The 12,688-nt window shown below is 35.9% G+C and overlaps 1 protein-coding gene across 1 annotated transcript; it reads right to left on the reverse strand.

Moving 5' to 3' along the window:
* Positions 1-4,040: 4,040 nt before the first annotated feature.
* Positions 4,041-10,585, reverse strand: BCL2A1 (BCL2 related protein A1). Its single transcript, XM_044665473.1, has 2 exons — positions 10,166-10,585; positions 4,041-4,139 (listed from the first exon to the last, which is right to left on the reverse strand). The coding sequence occupies exons 1-2, from the start codon at positions 10,583-10,585 to the stop codon at positions 4,041-4,043; spliced, it is 519 nt and encodes a 172-aa protein (XP_044521408.1).
* Positions 10,586-12,688: the final 2,103 nt, after the last annotated feature.

Here is a 12,688-nt window from a genome sequence, read left to right on the forward strand (position 1 = left end):
GGGTGGGGGGTGGGGGCGGGTAGTGTTAGTTTAGCTAAGTACAGGAATTTGGTTTTAGATAGTAAGGAGAAGAGTAGAGTAGGAAGATCACTCAGAAGAAATCTGTGTAGAGATATTTAGATCTGGAGGGATTTAGGTAGTTGGTATTAGAGATTAAGTTTATCCAAATCCTTCCTAACTTTTCCCTTATTAATTAAACCAACTTTTATTTAATATCTTATTGGTCTGTGTGAGTCATCTCAGTGTCTGGCTCTGCCTGCACTGGACCTGATTGGCCTTCCCAAAATAGTTATACTTCTGATACTGGCCTATAATAAAACAGCTAATCCCATTCCCTAAACCCACCAATATTTCACAATGGACCATGAAGGTGGCTGAAGCAGGCACTGTAGAACACTTAGAGCTGGGCCAGACAAGATGCCAAGGTCATCCACTGCATCCTAAGCCATTGTTAACTTAGAAAAAACACAGAACTATTAAATAGTCCTAAAGCCACTCTTTAATCAAGGAAAAGGGGAACAGGGCGATTGGGCCTCTTATGCAGAGCTGCACCTTGCCTTATGCAGAGTGAACTCTGCTTCACTCTGCTCTCTGACCTCCTGAGAGAGACACCGCACTAGATGATGACTCCAAGGGACAAAGGAAATTGGGGAACTTATATACCATTTGGGAAGATCCAGGGGCTGGGAAAGATGATTGACATTATACTGGTAAGAATTGATTTACAATCAAGCTTGGGAAAGGAATTATAGCCAGAGGCTAGGGTGTAAGGGAAGGGCTACTTACAATGGATGCTAAAGGATGGTCCCTGCCCAGGAATGCCTTCCTGGGAAAGGGGTCTTTGATACAATGGAGAAGACTATCCAAGTCAAAAGGGTATTTAGCATTTACCCTAGGGTCCATTATTCAGTCTGCAACTGCTAATCTGGGATTCCCTTCAGGGTGGATCCTCTTTTGAACTGGGAAGCACAAGCTTTGGGGGTCTCCAGCCTACAAGCTATTCCTAAAACTTGGGGTTCATCAGATCTCACTAAGCCAGAAGTTTGGGGTCTCTAGATTCCACATCGACACCATCACTAGTCATGCTAACTTTTGTCTTGCCATTGGACTTTGATAACTCTGGAAGAAAGAGTGAGCTGACCATTCAGTGCTCACCTAAATCCAATTCATCAGTAAATCAAGATATCACCCTGTGATATCATTGATCCTCTTTGAAAACAAAGGGCAAACTTGACCAATCAGATTAATTCAATGTGTCAACCAATTAACTGCCATTTAAATCATACTTAATTATATTTAAATCAGAACATTGTACTAGATCTGTGGTTCCCAAACATTTTTTGCCTATCGCCCCCTTTCCAGAAAAAATATTACTTAGCCTCCTGGAAATTAATTTTTTAAAACATTTTAATAGCAATTAATAGGAAAGATAAATGCAGCTGTAGCCATCACCACTTCCCTGTATCGCTGCAGCACCCACCAGGGGGCAGTAGTGCCCACTTTGGGAATCACTGTACTAGATACATGATGAGTGACCCAGTAAGTACGTAGTACTATGTTTGATGTGACAGATCAAATTGTTAATAACTGGGGGGATTATTGTGAGACTGGCATTTGAGTTGACTTTTAAAGGCTGGCTAACAATTTAAAGACATAAAATAGCATGAGCAAAAACAAGGAAGGCAGGAAAGAAGGAAGAAACAAGCATTTATTAAGTATTACTCAAATACCTCATTTAAATCTCACAACAATCTTGTGGTTATACTAGGTACAATGGATCATAGGAGGTAGATACTGTTATTACCATCATTTTACACTTTAGGAAATCTAGGCAGACAAAAGTTTAATAACTTGTCCAGAGTCACATAGCCAGTATCTGATGCCAAATTTGAACCCAGTTATTCCTGACTTGAAGCCCAGCAAAATGTCCACTGTGCCACCAGCTACCTCTAAAGAGACAGAAGCATATTTGGTCTAGTTTGACTAGATCTTAGAATAAACACATAGTATGAATAGCATGAGCTAAGAGTAGAAAAGACAAAATAGGACCAGACTGTAGGGTATTGGCTTCTATGAAGAGGGACTTTATTTTGTAATCTTTGAAGATGTTTGTAAATAACATAATTAGCTCTTTTTTTCAAGGAAGATTGTAATAGACCAGTACTATACAGAAGTAACATATAAATATGGTACTGGCTAAGAGATAGAGAGGAGGATCAGTGGAATAGACTTGGGGTTAATGACATCAGCAAGACAGTGTATGATAAACCCAAAGAGCCCAACTTTTGGGACATGAATCCACTATTTGACAAAAACTGCTGGGAAATTTGGAAAACAATATGGGAGAGATTAGGTCTAGATCAACATCTGACACCCTACACCAAGATAAATTCAGAATGGGTGAAACTATAAATAAGTTAAGTGAACACAGAATAGTATACTTGTCAGATCTGTGGGAAAGGAAAGACTTTAAAACCAAGCAAGAGTTAGAGAAAGTTACAAAATGTAAATTAAATGGTTTTGATTATATTAAACTAAAAAGCTTTTGTACAAATAAAAACAATGTAGTCAAAATCAGAAGGGAAACAACAAATTGGGAAAAAATCTTTATAACGAAAAAACTCTGACAGGGGTCTAATTACTCAAATATACAAGGAGTTAAAGCAATTGTGTAAAAAATCAAGCCATTCCCCAATTGATAAATGGGCAAGAGACATGAATAGGCAATTTTCAGGTAAAGAAATCAGAAGTATCAATAAGCACATGAGAAAGTGTTCCAAATCTCTAATAATTAGAGAAATGCAAATCAAAACAACTCTGAGGTATCACCTCACACCTAGCAGATTGGCTAAAATGAAAGAAGGGGAGAGTGATGAATGTTGGAGGGGATGTGGCAAAATTGGGACATTAATGCATTGCTGGTGGAGTTGTGAACTGATCCAGCCATTCTGGCTGGCAATTTGGAATCACGCTCAAAGGGCTATAAAAGAATGCCTGCCCTTTGATCCAGCCATACCATTGTTGGGTTTGTACCCCAAAGAGATCATAGATAAACAGACTTGTACAAAAATATTTATAGCTGCGCTTTTTGTGGTGGCAACAAACTGGAAAAGGAGTGTATGTCCTTCAACTGGGGAATGGCTGAACAAACTGTGGTATCTATTGGTGATGGAATACTATTGTGCTCAAAGGAATAATAAACTGGAGGAGTTCCAGGCGAAATGGAGAGACCTCCAGGAAGTGATGCAGAGTGAAAGGAGCAGAGCCAGAAGAACATTGTACACAGAGACTGATATACTGTGGTAAAATCGAATGTAATGGACTTCTGTAGCAGCAACAATACAATGACCCAGGACAGCTCTGAGGGATTTATGGTAAAGAACGCTACCTACATTCAGAGGAAGAACTGCAGGCGAGGAAACATATAGGAAAAACAACTGCTTGAATGCATGGGTCAGGGTGGACATGATTGGGGATGTGGACTCGAAACTACCACACCAATGCAACTACCAACAATTTGGAAATAGTTCTTGATCACAAGGACACATGACAAAACCAGTGGAAATGTGCATCGGCCATGGGTGGGGGGAGTGCGGGGGGTGAAGGGGAAAGTAGGAGCATGAATCATGTAACCATGTTAAAAATGATTATTAATAAATGTTTAAATTAAAAAAAAAGAAGTAACATATCAACAAATGTTTATTGATAATGATTTTAAAGGCTTGATGTATTACTTGTCAACTGAACATTCAATAAGGTGATAAAAAAAAAACCACTTGTATTTTGCCATGCTCTACTAGTAACTCAGAATGTAAGCTTCTACTTAATGCAAAATAGGTTGGGTCCAAATTTATAAATGTGTATCCACAGATCGTTAATGAAAATGTTTCTTATTTTAATTGTCAAAGATCTCCAAAGGACTAGTCACATCCACAAAATTGCCTTAAAGAAGTAAACCTTGACTAGAGTTCTTGTATTAGCCAGTGTTTTGGGATAGACAGACATCACAATACAGGTTAATTCTTTTCTGTCAAAAAGCATTACTTCAAAAAGGAAAATATGCCCCAGATCTTTGTTGAAATATCTGTGAAGTTCGGCCACATCATATTAGGTTCAAAGTTCTTTACAAAGCCATTTTCCTGTTTTAAAAAAAACAAAACAAAGCATTAATTAATTATTTATTTTAATAATTTCTAAGACAAATGAGGACTGAATTAAATAGATATAAAATATTAAGCCTATCATAAACACATAAATAGCAAATAGTCAGTCCTATCGCTTTTGTAAATGCTAAAAGTTAGAAGTTCTTAATCTTGGATCTGCCTTTTCATTGCTTGCTCCTCTCCACCAAGATAAGAAACCCTCCAGATCTGAAACTCCGGGGACCTTGTCCCATGACCCTGATGGAATTACTCTAAACAGCTTTTAGATTTACCCTGAAATGGATCTGCCTGAATAGAAGAGGGAATGAGTCAACCCTCACTGCAACCCACTATGTCTACTTCATCCCAGATACCCAAGCTATGAGTAATCTCATGGAGCTATATTACAGGACACCAGGGCTTAGCCTCTGCATATATTGATATCTGCTCTGCTGTTTCATTACTGCAACCTCTTCTTCTTTTACTCTATTTTCCACACAATAACAAATATTACCATTGCTACTAGAACGCGTTATATCTTATACCCCATGGCTCTATTCATTGTGACTGGTAAGCCAAAGGTTAATAATCTTTTTTGTGTCCTGGAATACTTTGGAAGTCTGGTGAACACTATACACCCCTTCTAATAGCAATATTTTAAAGGCATAAAAAAAGGTGCATAGAATTAAAAAGAAAACCAATTATATTGAAATACAGTTTTGTTTTGTTTTGTTTTTTAATTCACAGATCTCAGGTCAAGTTCCTAGAAAGCAGGAGATGTTTTACTTTTTTCTCTATGCTCCTAGCACTTTAGCACAGTGCTTGGCACATAATAAGTACTTAATAAATGCTTGTTGATTGATTAAGTAATTGATAGATCATAAGCAACATGCTAATTTTACATTTGCAGAAATTACTGCCTAGAGAGAATCAATGACTTGGCTAAGGTCACCCAGCAGGGAAACAGGGTTTGAACACAGGCCTTTTAAATCCTAGATTCATATACCTCCTATTCTATCAGAATACATTTCATATTTCTGTAACAAACACAATGGTACATTTCTGAATAATAATTTTAAGAAAATAAAATTCAAGAAAATTAATATAATTCAATACTTTTTAGATGATTCACAAACACTTTAGGATCCTGCACTATCTCCAAGTTGCTTTTATGAACATTAGTTCTGTTACTGGTGAAGTGATAATAGAGATATCAATTTGACAAAAAGCTAGAAAAGCCAATTTCTACTATATTTCCTATTTAGTTAGCCCTTTTCTCTCCATTTGCAAGGCAGATGAAAAGCACCCTTCCATATTCTAAACACAGAGAGAAAATCACACTTACAGCCTAGATCCACTTATAGTGGCTTAATGGAAAAAACAACACTTCTATGTGCAAGACACTATGTTTGGAGCCAGGAGATACAAAAATTTGAATAGCATTTCTAATACCAGTCATTTGATCCTTGGGAAATCATTTATCCTTTCTGAGCCTCAATTTATTCATCTGTAAAAGGGAGATAATACCAATACTACCAATTTCATTGGACTGTTATTAAAAATCAAAGATGTCAGTTATCATTATGATAATGAAATTGTCTCTTTCACTCTAGAAAGTTACTATATCATCTCTTTAAAACACCAAAATTTAGCTCTTAAAATAAATGTCATGGTTGTTTGTGCCACTGTTCTTCTTAGGAAGTTCTTTGATGGCTTGTTCAATTTCTTTTTCCGAGATGGGATTATTTAAATATTCTATTTCCTCTTTTGTTAATCTAAGCAAGTTATGTTTTTGTAAATATTCATCCATTTCACCTAGATTTATGCCACTGTCCTGCCAAAATATATTATTTTGCATATTATCCTTGGGAGTAATGGTAATTGGCTCAATTTTACTATACTGATCTTGGGCTAATTCAAAGTCTGAAATGTAATACTGTAGCTATTGTAAATAAAACCAGGGGTGCTTTAAAAATAATCTGGGCCTAGAACCCAAAAGTATTCTAAATTCATATGTTTTTAATAGCCTCCCTAGCTGAGAGATTTACAGAAAATATTTAAATGAGTCTGTACAAGAAAAAACATATACATATGTTGTGTGTGTACCTGTGTATATGTGTGTGTATATATATACACATATATATGTATATTACACTCCATGCTGGGCTATGCTCTTCTGGAAAATAAGCAATTGCCATCATTTCTTAACAAAACATTTTTAACATATATGTTAAAAATCAGAACTTAAAGTTCAGATTTTTAGGTCTTCAGATTTTATTTTACACAAAGATCTGATGGGCAAAACAACTAAGCCATTCAACCCAATGTCTTACATTTAGATATCATCAATATCCAGAAGAAAAATTTAGTCAAGGCTCTCTATGTTTCTACTGTGCAACTAAATGTTTGCCTTCAAGTGGTCATTATTTACAGAGAGAGAAAAATGAAAATTACAATTTTTCCCCCTTTAGAAGACTTTAAAAAATGGCTCATTTGTCTCTTCCAGAATTTGAATAGTGTTTACTGTGAAGATTTCATCCCTCCCTGTCTATTTTTGGCTTTGTAAAGGATTCTCATTCTGTATCAGTGCAGTTCTAGAAACAATCTACTAGTATTATGTATCTTAGTGCTTACTTAAATAAAATAGGAAAGTATGTTAGAGAAATGAGAGAGAGAAAGGGAGGAAGGGAGAGAGAGAGAGACACAAGAGTAGAAACCTACTATCCCTATTTCAGAGCCATTGCTATTATTCTACCACTGTAAGAAAAATATATAGATCAGTATGTCATTTCAAAGAATGCCCTGTGGAACAAAAAGAGGAAACTGGCAGGGGAGACTTTCATTCTACTGGTATTGATTTTTAAACGGAAGAATTTCCTTGATATTCAAAAAAACATTGTTTTTTGCCTTTTCCTTTTATGTCCCATTGAAGAAGAGTACTGACTACTAGATTCTATAAAATCTCAGTTTCAGCCCTTCCAAATGACAACGAGAATTGAAGGGGAAATACTCATAAAGAACAGAGAGGAAGGGAAAATGAGAGATAAAAGTAGAAAAAGAAAAAATGAAAGAATAATAAAGGAAAATAAATATATTTAATGAAGAGGAATTTATCATAGTATTGATCAACATGTTTTTTTCCCCAACCCATCAAATTTTAAGTAGTTTTTAAAAAATACTCATAGTGTTAATTGTATTTCTTCTAAAAAACTTAAAAGAAAAAAATTAAGTTGTAGTCTTTTAGTGGGAATTAAACAAACTCAAGACCACTAAGGTACTAGTACATTAAAGTTGATCTAGTCTCAGACTCAAGGGGCAGATGTGATAAGAGAGGGAAGAAACAGATTAGCAATGGCACTTCTACACTCAGATCCCATGTGGAGCATTGACTTCAGGGAGCATGAGGATCAAACTAACTAAACATTTTATTAAATCTCCAAAAGGTTATTATAGAAATAGGGTACTAAGGCTCATTGTAGGAAGCAACTTAAAGCACAGGACCAAAGGAGAATGAGTTCCCTGGTGGGGTCAGGTACATTCTGAGACTTTAACCTTCACTTCTTCATCAAAGGATCATAGATTTAGAGCTGAAATGAACGAATGGCCCTATAGTCTAACCTTTTCATGTGAATAAAATGAAACCAAAAGAGTGTTAATGAATGAGTTACCCTAAATGAAACTAAGAGTAACATAAATATTATTTGAATCCAGGTCCTGAAGCTGTATTCTCTCCACTGCACCACAATGTCTCAAATCACACGGACAAGGGAATAAACAGCAATTTATTGTGAAAATTTTACTCCAAATTTCTTGACTCATGGGTAAATTCTCCCTTATGGCTAAGAGAATTTAAATTCTCTTCAACTGTGAGAATAAAAGTCATTGCCCTTAATTATTTATTGATTATATCTAGTATATCTATGGTCAAGGATTGTTAAAGTTTGAAGATTTTGATTGAATGCATGGGTATAGGTGTATACCCATGCATTCAATCAATATATATATGATACATATATATAGATATGAACATATATATATATATATAATATAGGCAGAGATTGTTTCCCTTTTGCAGTATTCACCTGATGATACATAAACATAATAGCTATTGTCTTGCAGGTGCTTGTTATTCAGTTGTTCTCCATTATGTCTGAATCTTCATGGCTTCATTTAGATTTTCTTATCAAAGATACTGGAGTGGTTTGCTATTTCCATCTCCAGCTCATTTTCAGATTAAAAAACTCAGGCCAACAGAGTTAAATGACTTGCCCAGGGTCACACAGCTAGTGTCTGAGTTTGAATTAAGTCTTCCTTACTCCAGGCCCAATATTGCACCACATAGCTGCCTTGACTGCAGGTATGTTATACCTATAACTCATCTAATAACATCCAATATCAATCAAGTCAAGGTGAATAATCCCATAGGAAAGAAATATGTGGCCTCTGAATACAAGCTCATAATGTATAATTGTAATAAATTAGTAAACATTTTAATGATTGATTTTTAAAAACAAAAATAGAGGTGAAATGGGTGAAGAGAGAACATTAATAATCCCATATTCACATATGAGAAAACATCATGATCTACATGCATTAACTAACCCAAACTAAACCAAAGGGACTTTTAACTAAAACTAACTAAGCCAAAGGACCTCTTTTGTTCTGAGTTGATTACTAAACTCTGGGCCAATCGACTTCTCTGTTCTTTTACACTAAACTGGCAGATAATAATGGTTTCCCCTTTGTCGCTTTACAGGGATATTCTGAAAAGAAAAGAGGTGTTGTATGAGGTACAATTTGAAGTATCATTGTAGGTATTTCAATTGGTAAAAAAGAATAATAGCACCCATATGTAAGAGGAAAAAATATAGTAGGTTTAGAAGACTACTTATTGGTATGAAAATCATTAATTCTTGTTAAGTATAGTGTCTAACACAGTAACTGGAACATCTACATCTTTTAAGAAATATTAACTGATGATGACATTAATCATAATTTTATCAAGGTCAAGAAGTTCAAAATAAAGGAATTCATTGACAGATTTCCACATCATGATCACTTTGCACTAGACTGGACAGATAATTCATGCATTTTTATCAACAGAGATTATTACTAGTGAATAGTTTGATTATTTGTAAAATTAGGAAGTTGACTTAAAAATATTCCTCAACTGTGGATCTGCTGAGATGTAGACTATCTCAAATAAATATTAAAAATGCCTGAAATAATAATTGCTAATTGAGATACTTTTAATGTGTTCTGTATTCTACCTGGACAGGGCAACTATAAGAAAATATCCAGCCTAGTTTTATGTCATGCCAAGCCATAGGTGTGTTCCTTGCATATCAGCAGGTCTTGATATTTAAGATGCAAGGACGAACATGTTCCTCCATACACCAACCCTTTCCAAAGGAAGCCAAGCAACATAATAAAGTGACGTCTTTTTCCTAAGACTTCCTTTTCCTGAAATGACATCTAGTTACTTGGTTTGCTGACTTTCTGATTTACTTCTTCATGCCAGCCCATCTGCCTGGGCTACGTTGCTCTTTGAGTTCCAACCAAGTGTGTACCTGGGTATATGCTTCTGCCTACTTTCTGCCCGAGCTTTACAGAACCCTCTCTGTCCCCTTCACTGGATTCCTGAGCGACCCAAACATCTCTTAGCATTCACTCTTTGTTTTTCCTCTCCTCTACACTATATGATAAAAATCAGTAGTTGATTTTCAGGATTCATATGAAAATTCACTATTTTTTGGGTAACTGAAGCATCAGTCTTATTGTTTAATACTATAAAAAATAAAATATATTCTGTTTGTTAATACAATCCCCTTCTAGCACTACAATAATATGATTCTGTGAAACTGTGCCAGAACATTTTAATCAAATTCTAGACTTGTAAAATAGGTCATCTAGGAAATACTGTGCTAAACATACAAAGTCGTTAGGTAGATTAAACTATTAGCTAGGAAATCATCATTTTCCATTTGATAAAAAGTGCTGAGAAACATTTCTATAAAACATACCCATCCTCCATTTTGTCTTATCCACTCTGCTATATTGTTCATTATGAACTCAGCAATAAAATGAGAAATTTCTTCCTGAGAGCCCATAGTCAGTGGAGCTTTATGTGTCAGAAGCTTCTTGATGAGAATTCCCCCAAAAGCAAATATGGTGACAATCCGTCCCCAGTTAATGACGCCATCCTCAAATTCCTTCTCCATAACACTATTGAAAATTCTTCTGGCAGACTCAACAGAAACGATGTCCAAAGTGCTCAAGCATGTTTCCATATCCTTTTCTACTTCTTGTTGGACAGAGAAAGCAACCTTTTGTAGTATTTGAGATGTCTTATTTAGACATGATCCCAGTTGTGGTATCTGTTGAACATGCTTCAAGTAGTCCCGAGCTAACATGTGGACATAATGGAACTCGTGATCATCCATGTCCAACAAGAGAGTCAAGTTTGGGGTTTTATCCCTTCAAAGCTTCTGAGACAATTTGAAGAAAGAGCTCATTGCTCGTGAAATATAAAATATCCTCATGTGGGGGCAGGTGGAATTTTTGTTTGCATCACAGAGGACTTTTATATGTTTTCAGTTTTCCTGTGTAGGCTGTAAATGAAAGTTCAAAATGCAGAAGAAAATTTGGTTCAAAGAAAGGTCATACTTCCTTCTATTGCAAATGACTGATTAGTCTTTAAAAGCCATAAGCTAGAGGAGCCTCTGGGGGGAGGAAGGGGAATGCCTACGAGGGACATGATCATATTCATTTCCGTTTGGAAACAGGCCCAGAAAATGGGTACTGATAATAGTTTCATGCCAAGAAATTTAAGTATTCTAGCTATGCTCCAGCAGTTGCTAACTTAGTATTTTGACACTTGGATAAAAGGTACTGTTTGGAAAATGTGAAACAAAGGGAAAGGAATGATATCTTCTTTTGTATTCAAGGCCAAGAATTCCTTTTGGTCAGAGAAAATCTTTCCCACAAAAAAAAATTTTTTTTTTCAACTTGTATTTCTCATTCATACAACTTTTGATTAATTCAGAAGTAAATTAATGTCCTACATATTGTGCAAACTGTAACCTTTAAAGTCATCGAGCCTTTTTCTCTGAATTCCAGCTCATGAATTAGCCAGGTTCAGGAGCAACTCCTTAAACAGGTAAAGTAGACATGAATTGAAATTAGAGATTAAACTGAATCAGGACACTTACTGGAATTACATTCTATAGAGGAAAATGGCAATGGAGTCTTATCTCTAGTACTACATGAACTGGGTAAAATAATTTAGTTCCTCTGGACCTCAGTTCCATCATCTTTATAAATGGAACAAATAGGGGGCAGCTGGGTAGCTCAGTGGATTGAGAGTCAGGCTTAGAGAGGGGAGGTACTAGTTCAAATCTGGCCTCAGACACTTCCCAGCTGTGTGACCCTGGGCAAGTCACTTTGACCCCCATTGCCTACCCTTACCACTCTTCTGCCTTGGAGCCAATACACAATATTGACTCCAAGATGGAAGGTAAGGGTTTAAAAAACAAACAAACAAATAAATAAATGGAACAAAAAATATTGCTCTACTTGCTTGACAAGATTGTTATGTAAATATTCTGCATTTCATGTAAATAAGAATTTCTGTTGCTGGTAGATTCACTGTATGTGGAGGGTAGCTGGGGTTAGGTAGAGAACTAACTAATCAACCTTTAGTACTTAATTATCAAGCCTATTTATCCTGTAATTGATTGTGTTTGGAATTCCAGTAGCATTGTCCTTGTGGTGGCAGAGATCCATTTGGGAACATTTGGTATACCCTTTAGAATCCCAGAGGAAGTCTTCCTCAACCTCTAAGAACACTGTCTATGGCACAAGGACTGCTAGAGAAATTTTAGTGTGTCCTATTAGTAAAGGACATTTGGAAATATTTGCCTAGATCCCAGATGGATGACTTTTTTGCTAAGAGAATTATGGAAGAGTTTTTTTCCCAGAATGATCTTTTACCTAAAGAAGTGGAGGTGACTTCTAGTCATCCTCGGATTAAAAATCTGGTTATGACCATGTGGTTGTGAAGTTCTGTTGGGATCAGTTTCCCTTCCAACAGAGGAAGACAATTTCTTTGTCTTTTCCTTTTCTTTATTGTCTTTAAGTTTAAGAAAACAATATTAAGCACTAAGAAAGGTATTTATTGAGTATGAAGCAAGTAGTAATCTTTGGCAAATTTTCTAAAATGTTCTTGTTGAATCTGCATAATTTCTTATTTGAGGACAATTGCAATTTTTGCCTGTACATGCAGAGAAGTTTTAGAGTTTCCTGTATGACACTGAAAAGAAAATGAAAGGATAATGTTTGTATCTCCTTGGGAACTCTATGCAGGTCCCATATGGAAGATTGCTCAGGATTGGGAGATATGAATGTGTTCAAAAGACACCCCCTACCAACATCATAAAAAATGGAAGAATTTAATAGGGATTGGGGGGACTAGTCAATAGGTCCAATCCTTAGAAGCCTGTGTGGACTACATCAGCATATATAGTTGATGCATTTCTCTTTATAGA

The sequence above is a fragment of the Gracilinanus agilis genome, chromosome 2 (assembly GCF_016433145.1).
Source record: "Gracilinanus agilis isolate LMUSP501 chromosome 2, AgileGrace, whole genome shotgun sequence".
Taxonomy (NCBI): Eukaryota; Metazoa; Chordata; class Mammalia; order Didelphimorphia; family Didelphidae; genus Gracilinanus; species Gracilinanus agilis.